At 48.2% G+C, this 17402-nt stretch overlaps 1 protein-coding gene across 1 annotated transcript in view; it reads right to left on the minus strand.

The window, feature by feature from the left end:
• The window catches only part of ugcg (UDP-glucose ceramide glucosyltransferase), a 35141-nt gene that overhangs the window by 9395 nt on the left and 8344 nt on the right, over positions 1-17402 (minus strand). Inside the window, exons 3-5 of the mRNA XM_062553818.1 lie at positions 5961-6063; positions 3004-3105; positions 2328-2440 (exon numbers count right to left, since the gene is read on the minus strand). Coding sequence (XP_062409802.1) covers positions 2328-2440; positions 3004-3105; positions 5961-6063 — 318 coding nt within the window. The remainder of the gene's footprint in view (positions 1-2327; positions 2441-3003; positions 3106-5960; positions 6064-17402) is intronic.

The following is a 17402-nucleotide window of genomic DNA, read 5'->3' on the forward strand; positions in this document are numbered from 1 at the left end:
CCAGTTAGCGTAGCTTAGCATAATTAACTGTAGGTAGGTTAGACCAGTTTGTGTAGCTTAGCCTAATTAACTGGAGGTGGGTTAGACCAGTTAGACTAGCTTAGCATAATCCACTGGAGGTGGGTTAGACCAGTTAGCCTACAGCTCTCTTTAGGAGGACTCCTAAGGGCTGTGTGAGAGGCAGAACACACACACACACGCACACCACATTGTGACACAGGGCTTGGCTGACCACCACAGCTGATGCATTTGTTTGACCAGCAGATCTGCATGCAGCCCACAGAGCTCATTAAGGCTCCCTCTGCACGAGGCAACACACCACACACACACTGCTTCCTGTGAGAGTGAGTGACTGACACGCTCCAAAGGCTAAAAGTGTACAGGAATTTCCGCTGTATTAGTCGCACTGTGTAGAACCACAGGACAGTGTTTGATGCAAGTTAAAAGAAACAAAAAACACATTAATACCATTTGAATTGTCCCTGTGTATTAACCTCATAGCTGAAGGTCTCACACAATCAACGTATAAGCAGTGGTTAATAGTTGGAAAATGACAGTATAAGTAAAAGTAAATAGCCTTCATCTCTCTGATTACACTGTAAAACAAAAGAGAAGTACACACACTCATCACACCCCTGCCAAGGCAGCTTGCTGCTTTGACAACACGTAGCGTCATGTTTATTGCTCAGCCTTTACTGCATGATGATGAGGCTGTTTATCTATCCTGTGGCCACTACGTCAAGATCCACTACTCGGCCTCCTTGTGTGTCTCTGTGTGTGTGTGTGTGTGTGTGTGTGTGTGTGTGTGTGTGTGTGTGTGTGTGCGTGAGTCTGTTTATCTATCCTGTGGCCACTACGTCAAGATCCACCACTCGGCCTCCTTGGGAACAGCAGGGAGCGGTGGTGGAGGGGTGGTCTGTGTGTGTGTATGTGTGTTATCTCTGCATTTGTCTTTTACGTCAGCAGCATTGAGCCTCCGCCCTCCACACACACACACACACACACACACACACACACACACACACACACACACACACACACACACACACACACACACACACACACACACACACACACACACACACACACACACACACACACACACACACACACACACACACACACACAGGAGTGGCGCAAGGCTGATCTGTTAGCATCCACTATTCAGCCAACAGCCAAAGACAACACCCCTCACACCAGCCGTGGTAAATAAAAGGCACCTAGTTTTGCACCTCAGTTTCGGTTTAAATCAACCATCGTGACAACATGCGCTCTGTGCACGTACGTGTGACGAAAATGAGGTGTGTGTGGGCCAACCACCAAACTATGTTTGTGCTTTAACTGCAGAGCTCTCTGTACAGGGCTTGGAATCCTGGGCCCGGCATCAGACCACAGTTGTGCTATATCATAACTGCATTCATGTACAAGGAGGTCATCACACCTTTGGCTCCAATCACAAACTAGCTTATCCAAAAGACGCACCGGATCGTTGGTCTGATTGGTTGAAGGATTATCCAAGCGTACGGAGGCATGATTTGAACGATGCCGATAGAACTCAACAGTCCCGCCTCTCCTCCGAGAGAGCACGCCTCTCGTGCAGTAGAAATAAAGAGCAGGCTTAGTATGGTGATAGCCAGACTAATAAAGTACCACAACAACTGAATACTGAACACACACCAACAGAGCAGCTGCACCTAAAGGGGATATCCTGGATGAGTCACATAGAAAATGTTTACGGCTCCTCCAACTAAGAGGCAGAAAACCCGCATAAGTAGAGCAGCAATGAGCTGACACTGCAGTTTTTAAAGCCTGTAGGCTTCCTAGCTTACTGCTTTTAGAAAAAGAAAGTCTTTGTCTCTTAACGTGTGCTAACCAAGGAGACGCATTCGAGCCCAACTGCGGTAACGGTCTCATTCCTACCATGACAGAGAATCACTAACAATAACACACTCTGTGGCCTCACAATCGATAATCTCATTAAAAACCAAACACGGGCACGGAGATATTAAAATGACAAATGCCAGGTTTGTAAATAGCACGGCGGTAGAGTTTGGCTGTGGCTGTAGGCCTGGTTTGGGCTTGTAACCGAAGGGTTGCCGGTTCAGTCCCCATGCCCACATCCATGGCTGAAGTGCCCTTGAGCAAGGCCTCTAAGCCCTCACTGCTCGGCGTTAGTGTGTGTGTTCCACTAATTCACAGACTGGGAGGAATGCATAGACCAAATGTCTCTCACAGTTAAAAAAGAAACAAACACAAGCAGGTACACAATGAAACATGGACGCGACCTCTGGGCTGTGTGTGTGTGTGTGTGTGTATGGGCCTCTCACCTGTTCCAGCGTGGCGGCGAAGCCTTGTCTGTCAGCGACGTACGGGAGGCCATGGACTAGACCCACCTTCTCCGTCATCTGCATGGCCATGTCTGTGAGTGTGTCCGGCCGCACTAGAGAGAGAGAGGGGGAGAGAAGAGGTTATTATCTCACACACACACACACACACACACACACACACACACACACACACACACACACACACACACACACACACACACACACACACACACACACACACACACACACACACACACACACACACAGCCATGTTGGCAGAAATGGAAGAGCAGAGGTTAGGTTATTATTAGAGAGAGAGAGAGAGAGAAAGAAAGAGAGGAGCAGGCGGGGGAACTGAACTGTGTCTCAAGTACAGAAACATGAGTGCGTCCATTTCTACTGTATATGAGAGGGCTGGGGTGAGCGGGTCCATTTCTACTGTACATGAGAGGGCTGGGGTGAGTGCAGAATCAGATACGGTCACAAGGTTACGTCTGTACGTATGTGTGCAGAATTGCGTCTGACTTTACAGTAGACGGGAGAGGCTATCAGTGGAGGAACAGAGCTAAGCAGAGAAAGAGAAAGAAGCAAAGCAAGCAAGAAGACTAAAGAGAGAGAAAGAACGAAAGAAAGAAAAGGGAAGTCCCTGGGCGGGGTGTCTCGAGAGCCTCCATACCTCGAATTCCACTGTCGCAGATCCAGACCAAGTCATACTTGGCCCCCTCGTACCCGGGCATGAGGTTGTTAATCTTTGGGTTGATGCCAACTTTCTTCCCTCCTGCAAATGGACGAGTGAGAGAGAGAGAGAGAGAGTAGAGAGAGAGAGAGAGTGTTTAGGGCAGTTTTATTCACATGATGGGCAGCATTGATCTGCCGACTGCAACAGCAATCCAACCCATCCTCCCTCCCCAACACTGAGAGTCTCTTTAACACACACACATACACACAGACACAGACACAGACACACACACACACACACACACACCGATGAAAGGCTCATTGATCGACTAACAAAAGCTCCCCTTTTATGCTGCTCGCTGCCATCGATGTTGCTGCAGAAGAGACGCTGCCCACAGATCAGGGCCTCTCACCCGAGCACAGCCAAGCTGGACACAGCGCAGTGTGTGTATGTGTGTGTGTGTGTGTGTGTGTGTGTGTGTGTGAGTGAGAGTGTATCGGTGTGTGTGTGTGTGTGTGTGTGTGTGTGTGTGAGTGTGAGTGTGTGAGTGTGTATTTGTGTTTGTGTGTGTGTGCATCTGTGTGTGTGACTGTCTGTCTCTGTGTGTGTGAATGTGTATCTGTGTGTGTGTATATATCTCTCTGTGTGTGTGTGTGTGTGTGTGTGTGTGTGTGTGTGTGTGTGTGTGTGTGTGTGTGTGTGTGTGTGTGTGTGTGTGTGTCTGTCTGTCTCTGTGTGTGTGAATGTATATCTGTGTGTGTGTGTATATAGCTCTGTGTGTATATAGCTCTGTGTGTATATAGCTCTGTGTGTGTGTGTGTGTGTGTGTGTACACAGTGGCGGCAGCCTCCAGTGAGCGCCTCAAGGTCGATGTGATTAGCGCAGCGCTGAAGAATGCCCTCTTGAGAGGGATGAAGATCACAAGAGCACAAGGAACATATGGGCCAAGGTTCACACACACACTCAACAACACCTTTCTGTAGTCTCTGTGTGTGTGTGTGTGTGTGTGTGTGAGAGAGAGAGATTTGTGTCTATTTCTCTGTTTCTGTATGTGTTAAAGGGTGGACAAGAGGGAGTGGAAGGTGTGTGTGTGTGTGTGTGTGTGTGTGTGTCTGTGAGAAAGAGATATCTGTATGGTGAATAGTTCCAGTCTTTGTCCACCACTCATGCTCAACTGAGGGTGAAGTGTTTGTTTTAGAAATGCTTGACATTAAAATTCACTCAACTGAACAGAATTGAGGAAGCGCCAAGCAAGAAAAGGATAGTGTACGAACGTGTGTGTGTGTGTGTGTGTGTGTGTGTGTGTGCGTGTGTGCCTGTGTTTGAGTGAGTATGTGTGTGTGCCTGTGCATATGTTAAGTGTCTGTGAAAGACACACACACACAATCTGTGCTTGCTTTTGAAAAGCCGTCCGTTTCCAGTGTGTCAGGTGCTGAATGAAACTCAAAAGGGAGAATGGCCCTCCCACCTTAGATGCACAGTGCTGGGGCTAGTACATAGTACATCACTCCACTGTCCACATCAAAGTCCGACGGTATGGTACGGCACGGCAAACCTCAGTGGTCTCAGGGTGCGGCCCATTAACCACAGAGGAAACGACAGTCATTTCCTGTGTATTAACTGTGTTGTGCGTTAGCCGCAGGACAGTGTTTTATGCCAGTTAAAAGAAAAGAAACAAAACCATATTAACACCATATTTACTGCTCCCGTGCATTAACCTCATAGCTGAAGAAATGTTGCAAAAATCAATGTATTTTAGCTAATAGTCGGGAAACCACTGCAGCAAACGCTCCCGAACAGAGCGCTTCAGTTGTGCTGGCGGTGTGTGTGTGTGAGCAGTGTGTAACTTCATGAGCTAGCTCAACGTGGCTAACGGTTTAGCTGCTCAGGGCTCGCCGCTCGCTCCCAATTCCATGTCTCCGCTCAACTCCGTCTGCACGCGCCACGGATCTCTGATCGCTTCTCCCGGTCCTCTCTAGACGAGAGGCTGGCGTCTCCCTGGCGAGCATCACCACGGCAACAGATGGAGGAGGAGGAGGAGGAGGAGGAGAGGAGCAGCACCCCATCCCCACCCCCCTCTGCACGCGTGTCGCACTTAAAGCAGTCCCACGGGGAAACGCAGTGCCGAGGCAGCAGATGTTCCTAATGAGCTGAAATCAATATTAGCTCTCAGAGGGGCGGCACACTCCCGCTCAGAGCAGCTATGCGTCCGTGGCACGGCCTCCCGAGGGTCACCTCTCTCGGAAACATGGATACACTCCCCCGTCAGAACCCCCCTCCCAACCCCCCCGCACCCCACCCTCCGCGCTCCCAATGGTCACAATCTGTCACGAACACGAGCCAAAACCACACACACACACAACACACGCACACAAACACACACACACACTCATAGACAGGCACACACACACACACACACACACGCACACACACACAGGGGGCATCTCCTGGGTGTCTGCAAGCACAGGCACTAGAGGCCCAGCCCTAACCACCACTATGCTCTTTAATGCACACATTCCACCACACAGGGTTTCAAAGGGAAAACACACACACTAACATATCAGCATCTTCTGCACCATCCCCTTCCCATACACACACACACACACACACACACTTATTATATATATGAGAAGAATGTACATTTCATAACAAAACGTGGACAGTCAAGTATGTTGTTATAGACTCAAGCAATGTCCCTTTGTTTTTTTTTTAGACTGGTCTAATTTCTATGTACGAGAGTTTTTTTTTTTTTTTTTTTTAGAATCGTTCAAAGATGGCCTAGGAGATAGGAATGTGAGGAAACAACTCTTTAGAAACTCTGTCTCTGCTCGTCATGTGTTTGAGCCTTAACAGGAACAGAACACAGGAAGTGTTCTAGTGAATGAGCGTGTCTGCTACACTGAGAGCTGCCCACGCCACAATGGGCCTGATGACGGCACTCAGCGAGTACTGACCTATGAATAACCTGGCGTCCACATTGGGGTATTTGCCCAGGAGCTTCTTGCACACGTCTATGGCAGGGTCATCATGATCCTGGACACACAGGAGGATCTCATACTGCGGAAACAGAGAGAGAGAGAGAGGGAGAGAGAGAGATTAAGATTTTATAAATGTATTCTTTATTACAACAATGCAAAGAAACAAACGACAACAGCACAATCAATTTGTGCAAATGACATGAGATAAGAAAAGGCAAAGACATCACACTATATAACACACACACAAAAACATCCTCCAGGATATGTCCGAAATACAATTCTCTATCACAGAGTTGATCTGCAATAGGCAATAGAAATAGAGAGGGAACAAGAGAGGTAGTGAAAGAGAGAGAGAGAGAGAGAGAGCGAGACAGAGAGGGAGAGCGATACATTGATTAAAACGGTCCCTGCATAATACACTGAGACGGCTCTCGGAGAGGGCCGTGTGTGGTGGAGGGCAGTTCATTTTGCCTGGACACAAAGGCCCATTGATGTGTGGCCGGGCAGGCGGCAGCAGCAGCGGCGTCCAAGCCAGCGCGGTGCGGTCAGCCCGTCTTTCACAGACCACTCCGAGACTCTCCAGCCAAGGAGCCGTCTCATCTGGACCACTTGTGCCCGTCAATGCCACCGCTTGTGTGAATCTCCAATGAGGGCCTTTATACAGCACTAGTGTGTGTGTGCGTGTGTGTGTGTGTGTGTGTGTGTGTGTGTGTGGCTCTGATGCAGTCTTTGGCTCTGATGCCTCAAAGACCAAGGACAATATGGCACTAAAAGCAAACAAAGCTGCCTCTTTTTAAAGCCAACTGGTTTAGACTGCTGTTCGCTCATTCACTCCAAAACCCCTCTCCCTCTCTCTCTCTCTCGGTCTGTCGCTCTCTGTCTGTCTCTCTCTCTCTCCCTCTCTCTCTCTGTGTCTGTCGCTCTCTCTCTCTCTGTCTCTCTCTCTCACTGTGTTTGTCTCATTCTCTGTGTCTCAGTCATACAATCATCTCATTCTTTTATGACTGCCTGATTGCGAAACATTTCCCCTTCCAGGCCATGAACATCTGCTGCGCCCCATGGAGCTGCACGCCCTTGCCCTGAGTCTAGACTCTTAGAGCCCAAACTCCACACAGAGTTCCTCCTCCTGTGGCAGCAGCCACCGAGATGCCAATCGTGTTAGTCTAGGCTGCAGTGGACTGAGGTGTTGGTTTGCATGCCGATCGCGTTAGTCTAGGCTGCAGTGGACTGAGAGGTGTTGGTTTGCATGCCGATCGCGTTAGTCTAGGCTGCAGTGGACTGAGAGGTGTTGGTTTGCATGCCGATCGTGTTAGTCTAGGCTGCAGTGGACTGGAGAGGTATTGGTTTGCATGCCGATCTCGTTAGTCTAGGCTGCAGTGGACTGGAGAGGTGTTGGTTTGCATGCATGTGCTTCAGCTGTGACGGACGAGAACCTGCTTAACGAGCTTCAGCTGGGCTCCCTGCACCTGCAAAACACTTCAGGTGCCGTGCAGAGCAGATCGAAGAACACACTCAGACAGAGAGGGAGAGAGAGAAAGTGTGTGTGTGTGTGTGTGCATGAGCATGAGTGTGTGTGTGGGAAAAAGGGGGTTGGTTCCATACTGTGGGTTTTGAAAGGTGACTGTGGGTTTTGAAAAGCAGCTTGAGACGAAGCCATTTCCATTGTTATTGGAGCTGTATGACTGTACACTAGAGTGAGGCGGTTGTGAATTGACAAAGCTCTCGTGTGGGCGAGGAGGAAGAGGAGATGGAGAGAATGGGGGGGTTAAAAAACAAAACATAGAGGACAAAAGCAGCTCTAAAAGGTCAACAGGTTGGCCACACACACCCCTGTCTCTCCCGCAGCCGTCCCCAAACCTGCCCCCACAGGCCAGGTGACTGCGTTGCCGTGACAACGCAGGGAAGCAACAAAGGCCCTTTTCTGCACGACCCGAGATGTGAGATGTGAGACTCCTGGGGTTCCACATGGGCTAACAGGAGTGTTTTGCATTGTGTGTGTGTGTGTGTGTGTGTGTGTGTGTGTGTGTGTGTGTGTGTGTGTGTGTGTGTGTGTGTTGCATATCCTAAAGCCTACATAGCCTGCTTGCTTTTACCTAAACAACCCAGCAGTCTTCACCTGCACAATGGCAATATACTGCCTGATTAGTCCTTTAACTGTGATAATTTAGCATTATCCAACATAATATACCACTGAAACACAGGAGTGATGCATGGCTGTAATAGCCTAGTCATTTCCAACAGTAGCGTCGACTAAGCATCTTATTATTGGCTTCAGGCTGTGTCTGATTTTCTTTCAAAACACGGAAACTTGTCAGTGATTTCAAACATTTGGACAGCTGTAGTAGTGTTTCCAAACACACAACCAACATTATACAGTAAATCCTTGAGCATATAAAATATAATGTGTGTGTGTGTGTGTGTGTGTGTGTGTGTGTGTGTGTGTGTGTGTGTGTTTGTTTCCACTCACACAACTTAGAATCTACTGGACTGAACATCTAATGTCCCAAGGAGAGGCCATCAGAGGAAGAGGAAGTGAGATCCTGTGTCATGAGATGTGTTGATGCTCTGCTTGCTCTACTATGGAACTCTACTTCTGCTGAAGTGGATTATGCAATGCCGAGGTGAAAGGCTCCCAGGAGTTTCCTAAAGGAGCATTTGAGCTTCCAAGAGAACGACATACTCTGTGTGTGAGTCAACAGTGACGTTCAAAGAGAACTTAAAGAGCGGTCCTAATTCACACACAGACACATACACAGACACACACACAAACACACACACACACACACAAACACAGGTGATAAGCGCAACAGTGATCAGTAAACATTGGCCTCGCTCAATTTATTTTTCCAAGATATGACAGCCAGTGGGCAAAGCCTAAAGTGGCCTTTAATGACCTGTAATCAGGGCAAGGCCTTTGTAGTGCCCTGGTGTGTTGCCCTAAAGTGGGGCAGGACTGCATTAACGTAGTGGGCTATTAGCGCTTTTCAGAGGAATGCTCGCCACTTACATAAGCATGAACTGGGGGACAAAAGGAGAGAGGAGGGGGGGGAGAGAGAGAGAGAGAGAGAGATAATGACAGAGAGAAAGAAAAGTAAAGAGAAAGAGAGAGGGAGAGGGAGGTAGGGAGCGGAAACACACACACACACACACACACCACATTTTCTGGATAAAAGCCCATCTCAAGCAACATAAGAAAAGTCCATTTTCCTCAAAAGACTTTCATCTTCTAGACACCAGGAAAGAATCATCGCCGCTCATCAGCTAAACTCGGAGTCGGCAGATAAAACACTCCCAAACGGTTCCAAACAGCCTGCCATCACAACAGAGAGAGCACAGACAGTTCTAGAACCCCCACCCCACCCCACCCCCAACAGTATTGACAGGAAGCCGGAGGGGACAAAAAGTACCCTGTGAAATGTACCAAAATAATGGAAGGCATGAGCAATCATCAGAGGGCAGGGACGGGTCTGGTTTGGGCATCTGGCAGTGTTGGACGAGCCTGTTGGATTCCAAGTTACCCCAGAATTCCACAGACCACACTATGGAGATATTGTCTCGGACTGTGTATGGATATATTTGTGTGTGTGTGTGTGTGTGTGTGTGTGTGTGTGTGCGCGTGCGTGTGTGTAGTGTGTGTGTGTGTGTGTGTGTGTGCGTGCGTGTGTGTAGTGTGTGTGTGTGTGTGTGTGTGCGTGCGTGTGTGTAGTGTGTGTGTGTGTGTGTGTGTGTGTGTGTGTGCGTGCGTGTGTGTAGTGTGTAGTGGGCTTAACAGCTAAAAGCCTGTCAGCGTGCACATCTCATGACTCCACGTGTTGGTAGGACGGGTGTGAATGTGTGTGTGTGTGTGTGTTTAGGGGGATTGAAAAAGCGGCCCGCTTTGAATCCTGCTCCGAGTCAGACCGAGACTGGGCTGAATTTATCCCGTTCGCTGCTCTACCAGTCGGGAGTCCCGAGATTGCCTGCACCGCACACCACACCAGTAGTTTCAGTTCCGAGCGTGTGGAGCCCCCACCTTGAGACAGCCTTGTGACTGAGTGCTCTCCCTGTGCCCACTGGGGAAGCTGTGGCTGAGGCTTGGCCACTGCATCGTGATCCACCTGCCCTGACTAAAGTTCCCCACTTTAGCGTAATTCCCCAACTATTAGCCGCGACTTACGCAGTGATTTTGCCAGATTTCTTCCGCTATGAGGTTAATACACGGGGACAGTTACTTTGGTATTAATATGGTTTTGCTTCGTTCAACTGGCATAAAACACGGTCCTGCAGCTCATACACAACGCGGCTGGGGAAATTACTGTAGAGATCTCATAGAAATGGTCCAACCGGCCATGCTGCACAGAACGCACAATACATGTGTCGAATTCCTGCCTTCCGGGGGGATGTGATCTCTCCCCATCTCTCTCTCTCACGCTCGCTTCGCAAATAAAGGCATAAAAAGGGCAAAAAATATACTTAAAAAAAAAAAAAGAATTCCAAGTAACAATATTGGCAATGCTTTTTTTGTTTTAAGTACATTTGTTGGGCTTTTCATGCCTTTAATGAGATAGGACAGAGGAGAATGACAGGAAGCGAGTTTGAGAGAGAGTCAGGGTGGGATCACAGGAAAGGACCACAGGGCAGGAATCGAACCCGGGTCGCCGGCGTACAGTGCAAGTACCCCCTGAAACTAGTTTGGGTAAGGAGCTTCAGGAGAGGGGGATTTTAATGGGTGGGTCAAGGGTGAGGATGCTTTCAATGGGCATAGTTCAAATGACTGTAAGCATTTGGATAGTCCTTCAACCAATCAGACCAACAATCTAGGTGCGTCTGGTGGATAAGCCCGTTTGTGATTGGTTCCAGCAAACGTGGACAGGAAACAGAGGAGATAAATATGCAGGTTTCCAGCCTGAGCTGCAGGGCGAAATCCAATCGCCGGCAGATCGGGCTGGGTTTACCCAGTCTACTGAACACACACACACATTTACAGATCGGGCTGGGTTTACTCAGTCTACTGAACACACACACATTTACAGATCGGGCTGGGTTTACTGAGTCTACTGAACACACACACACACATCAGGTCTAGATGCTTCTGTCTTTCGAGCCTAACTTCACCCTGCCTTGGCCATACACAGCAACAGTTGAGTGAACCCTCACACTCTCTCTCACACACACACACACACACACACACACACACACACACACACACACACACACACACACACACACACACACACACACACACACACACACACACACACACACACACACACACACACACACACACACACACACACACACACACACACACACACACACACACACACACACACACACACACACACACACACACACACACACACACAGCGCTGCAGGCAAGGCAAGTGTTTTAATGCAGCTCTTCACAGCCACAGAGGATGCTTGGCGCTTTTTCGGTTTTACCACCTACGATCAACACTGTGAGAACGTGGCTGAGAACTCACCACGCTTCCCCTGTCTTGTCCTCCATCTCAAACCTAGTAATCTGCCTAACGTAGGCTACTAAGTTACTGTATGCCATCAAGCCGTTGTCCCCCTGTTGTCCAAGTCAGCCACTGCCACAACTTGAATCCAATTCTGTGGAAAACACTGAACATTGTCAATCCCCCTCCATATAGAAACTGCACCACGTGGTCCTCAGTTCTTGGTTACCCTGAGTCAACATGTACAATAGAGAAGCGCAAGTCTGCTGTGACCTGCAAAAGGGGAATGAAAAGCCACAGCTCAGATGGCAGCTACTGCTAAATATGTAGCGTCTGCTGTTCATCTCTCCATCACAGGAAGTGACGGGTGCAACACGCCCATATCTGATCATAAGTCCTCATCAATATCAAGCTGTTTGTGCTGCAACTAGCGCTGTAAATCATTTCCCCAAACTACAGTCCGCCTGAACTGTGCACACAAACAGCCGGATATTCACTAGTGACAATAATTGTAATTAATATGACGATTCCGGTCACCTCGAAAATCTAATCTTTTTTGATCACCAACAGTAATCTAATCTGTAATTGTTGAATTTCATTAACATTCAATGATGGCCTCGTTGTTAAGTCAGCTTCACAGTGGCAGCTTGTGACAACCCACTGGTCAGAACTAAGAACTGGCCAGTACGTGGCTGCCCAACAGATTCTAAACACCAAAACCATCTGCTAAGGGTTGGAACAAGTGTACGTCACCACCGAACTCCAGCCTGGAAGTCAATTCAATTTCAATTTAACTTCACTTATAGAGCGCCAAAACATTACATGGCGCTTTACAGAGTTTTAAACATTCAAATAAAAGAGAGCCCATGAGTAACAGGGGCAAGGAAAAGCTCCTTAGATTTGGAGATACATATAGGAAGAAGCCTCGGACAGGTCTACAACTCAAGGGCCCAACCCATCTGCGTATGGTCAGTTACAGTAGAGTAAAGTCATTTGTAGTATCAATGAAGTTATTCCTTGCCTGGGGTTTAACCAGCTAGCGATCAACTACAGCAGCCCTCATGCCAGTCACGGGTGAGGAAGTCCTTCCACCTGGGGTTCAACAAGCTAGCGATCAACTACCGCGGCCCTTGTGCCAGACACGGGTGGGGAAGTCCCCTTCATGGAAGAGTCCTTTTTGCTTTTATTCAGACAGGACAGTGAGGAGGCTGACAGGAAGCCGGTGGGGGAGAGAGAGAGATGGGGCATGATCAGGAAATTAACTTAGCACAGTAGCAAGTTGCGCCACAGCACACCGCACATAGAAGACTCTTGCTAACAGACTGAAGCCTCATTCCAAGAAACAAAGTATAGGCAATCCATGGCTGTGTTATCTTTAAAGGGCCTCATAAACAATTCAAATGTTTTAAATGAACAGCCACAGTCGTTTCTCGATTTCCAATGTTTCAAAGTCGAATTTCCAAACACTTCAAAATTTTGCAAAAGCAGTTTACCAACAGCGATTGCGGCAGGAACAAGTAATCCCAAACTGTTCACTGAAACACTTTGCTCTTGAGTAACCTGCAAACTGACTCCGCAAAGCCAGAATGGCCCAGGACTACGACACAGCCACAGCCACAGCCCTGCTGCAACAATTAAGCAAGCCATGCTAACCGTGTCGCTAATGTAATGAGTGCAAGAGGAATCTCGTGTGGTAACGCCAGTCTTGCGCCAAGTGTTCCAACCCTTGGTAATTCTCCAACCACCGTGTCCTCCACAACCACCCCACCCCGTCCTACCTGAACACGCCCAGGGTCAGAGGTGGCTGATGCGCAACACAGACAGGTCTCTGAGGTCAGAGGTCAACATGTGGCATGCATGTGGGGGTCAAAGGTCGGGGTGGGGATGTCACTAACCCAGGGTCACTGCGAGGCACGCTTGCGATGCTCACGGAGGAGCCGGGGCAGGCGTGGCCGAACGTGCCAGATGCCAGGTGGTCAGTCAGTTCTCCTGCTGCATCCATGTGTGAGATCGGTGTGTGAGTGCAGGTGTGTGTGCAATGCATGTGTGTTAGTGTGTATGTTAATGTATATGTCTTTGTGTGTATGTGTGTATTTGTGTAAATGAGGATGTAGTCAGTGTATGTGGTTGTACATCAGTTTGTGAGTGTGTATAGACTTGCTTGCTCAGTGTGTGCGTGAGTGTGTGTGTGTGTGTGTGTGTGTGTGTGTGTTTTAATGTGGTGATGGTGGTGAGTGTGGATGTGCTCGAGTGTGGATGTAGTCAGTGTATGTGGTTGTAGATGTTTGTGTGTGTGTGTGTGCACACATGCACGTACCGTCCTACACCCTCATTAGTGTAAGTGTTAGAGAACATGTGTGTGCCTGTGGATATGTGTGTGAGTGTGCAAGAGTGTGTGTGTGGGTGTGTGTGTGTGTGTGTGTGTGTGTGTGTGTGTGTGTGTGTGACCACGCAGTTTCAGGGAAACGATGACTCAGAGGATCAGGTTCTCTGGCCATTCTCTGACCATTCTCAGCAAGGTGCTAAATATACACACACGCACACACACACACACACACACACACGCTACATGCCAGAATATCTGACTCAGAGTGGGCCAGAGGCCTCCCCTCACGGTCCATAATCATCATCATCATCATCATCATCATCCTTTATCGTCCACAAATGTGAGAATGGAAAAGGCTTCACAGGTTGGTTTAAAAATACAAATAGACACAATAAATGAATCTATGCCCCAACCTTCACCTTCCACTTTTCACCAAGACAGGGTCACACCACTCAAGATCTGTCCCCATTAAGCTGAGTAAATCTAAATATGCATAATTATTACTCCATTTAGACTTCCATACACTTTACCATGGTCTGTTCCAGCACTCGGAAAAAGATACATTTGAAAACGATCTCTGTAGTGGATATATTTGAAAACAATAGGTTCACAATCTAAAGTGCACAGGGACAATGGAGCGCTTCAGATACGATGACGTGTGGTTGCCATGACGTTGACAAAATGTATCAATCCAGATACCAACCAACGACAATCAAGGACGACGCTCGTTTTCTCCTCAAATATACTATTTATATGTATTTACCCGGCGTAACGTGGACACAGCATGCCACAGACACAGATCAAATGCAGATCATCGTAGGCATGTGCCCAGGCGTCATTGTCCACATTTGAGCCATGACTGACTAGCTCACTTGCTATGCTAAAGACAAGCATTTGCTAACGGTGGGACAGAAGTGCTGCAGTCTCACTTATGAGACTGAAATGTGCTTGATACTCCTTATTTTTCCTACATTCTTTTACCACATTATATACCACATTGATAAAAACAACAAGCTTTAAAAGCATGTTGATGACATGTCTGAAATACCCCACTTTTCAGTTATTGAAGAGTCCAGCTTTGATTGAATTTCATTATATGACCACAGAGAGATGTATTTAGTGGAAACTATTAGACTGACAGGTTGCGCAACACATAAACCACTTCACTGATGAACTGACGTTTCAATCATTCACACTGTCATCTCAGTTATCTTTGGTTCATGGTGTAAAAATCAGATCAAATAATTGCTCTCAGTTATAGACATGGGGAAAGAAACAGTCAAAACATGATTAGACCAGGACTGAAAGCGCCACACCCACTGACCCAAACTGAATCAGTAATTCACTTCAGAACAGGTTCTGTCCTGACTGAGCTCAGGGGGTGGTCCGGTGCGGTTCCAGTGTGAGCGAGGGCTCTGCTGGGCCCCAGCGCCGGGGTGAGGCAGAAGCTCTTCAGTTCATTAGAAAAGACTCCACATTGATCAGTGGTGGCGGCCCGTTAATGAGCTGCCAAATCCAGCATTCCTCAGGATGCCTGATGAGTCGCTTTTCTGGAAGCTCACATTCGCATGCTCTCACACGCTCAACTACATAAACATACACTACTAGAACCCCCAGCCACACACACACACACACACACTACACCCACAGCTTCGCCACACACACAAACACCCCCACCCCCACACACAAATGCGGCAGGCAGTTCCGTTCAGTGCGTGCACAAAAGATACAGATCGCAGTAACGCCACATTTCAGTGACAAGAAAACCATATCTTTTCAAATTAAGCTTTGATAATGAAAACGTGTTAATGTTCTTAGCAAGAATTTGTTCAAGTTGTTAACCTTTTTGCTGAATAAAGCAAAAGCATGAGTCTAGCAAAGTCTATGGTGTTTTGGTGTATTACCGTAATGTCCCAACTATTAGCCATGGCTTTATATGCATTGATTTTGCAACAATTTATTCAGCTATGAGGTTAATACACAGGGGCCGTTAATATTGTATTAATATGGTTTTGTTTCTTTTAACTTGCATGAAACACTGTCCTGCAGCTTATACACAATGTGATGTGGCTAATACACAAGAAATTACTGAAAAAACTAAGACTGTGCCAATGCCGCGCCCAATGCCAAGCTGCCTCAGTCTTGTACTGTAGCTTTGCATGATGGCATAACCGCTTGATCCTTGAGGCAATCTGATTTTTTAAATAATGCAAATGGTAGATCATCAGGATGTTATGCTGATAAATGATCTTTCTGGAGTATTAAAAAGAAGAAAAAAAATAAACACACATACCGAAAGGAACCCTAAAGGAACCCAAAACTGTGATTCCTAAAACTGTGACCCCAAAACTGAGACCCTGTGATACAAAACGAATCGTACATTTTATGAACCTTTCCACCCAGACCTGCAGAGACCTGCAGACACTGTGTAAAACCAGCCCAGCCCATCTCATCCCTAAGCGCTTTGCCTGGAGAGGAAAACAATGCATCTGTGTGTGTCTGTGTGTGTGACTGTGTGTGTGTGTGTGTGTGTGTGTGTGTGCTTCTCCCGAAAGGAGTGTCACCAGTTCTTCACACACACGCAATGGAATCCGATAATTTGGCTCACGTTCTGACACACAGCCCGGCGAGTGTGAAGCAACCTTCCCAAAAGGCAAAACAGCGTCTGCTTATGTCCTGAGCGGATTGCCACATGTGCGTGTCCTGTGTCTGCTCACCCAGCGATCCTCTACAGTACACGCGTTTGTTTAAGGCCACGGAGGGCAGGCGGGAGTGTGCCAGGCAGACATGTTTGCGCAGCGCAGCGGAGCCACAAGAGACTAGCGTGGCATGCACAGCAAACGCCTCGTGATGACGGCGCCGTCTTCTCCCACCGCGCCAGGCCCGCGACACCAATAACCAACTCCACACAAACGCCGGACGCGCTTCGTGCCAGAGAGTCTTCTGAGGCTTCGCACATTCTCTCTTTCCTGAGCAACAACTGACAATAGACACGCACACACACACACACACACACAGACACACACACACACATTCTCTCTGTTATGAGTGACAATTGACAAGGCCTTGGCTCCTGTCCTGTCAAAACAGCCATTGCCACTCCCCCGCCCCCACCCATGCCTGCATGCCCGCCAACACACACACACGCACACACACACACACACACACACGCGCACGCACACACACTGTGAAGATGAACGCTGAACCGCGGAGCCCCAAACGAGGGCACTGCGTAGCCTGTGTGCTGATTGGGGGCATGGGCTGCTTTGAGGTGGTGGAGGAGGCAGGGGAGAGGGTGGCACCAAATGTCAGGCATGTCACACCATCGTTTCCATCGCACCCCCCACCCTTCTCTCTCTCTCTCTCTCTCACACGCACACATCCAATCACACACACACACACACACACACACACACATACTCTCTGTCTCTTTCTCTCTTGCTCGCTTCTCTCTCTCACACACACGCACACATTCACTCACTCACACACACACATTCTCTCTCTCTCTCTCTCACTCTCTCTCCATCCATCAAATAACTCATCCTGCCAAATGTTTCATTCACTCTCTCACATCTGCTTCCTCTTGTTGACGCCAGATCACCGAGACCAGAGGCCCATGCGTTGTGGGGGCGATGCGTTGCGGGCGAATGC

This window comes from Sardina pilchardus, chromosome 14 (genome assembly GCF_963854185.1).
Source record: "Sardina pilchardus chromosome 14, fSarPil1.1, whole genome shotgun sequence".
Taxonomy (NCBI): Eukaryota; Metazoa; Chordata; class Actinopteri; order Clupeiformes; family Clupeidae; genus Sardina; species Sardina pilchardus.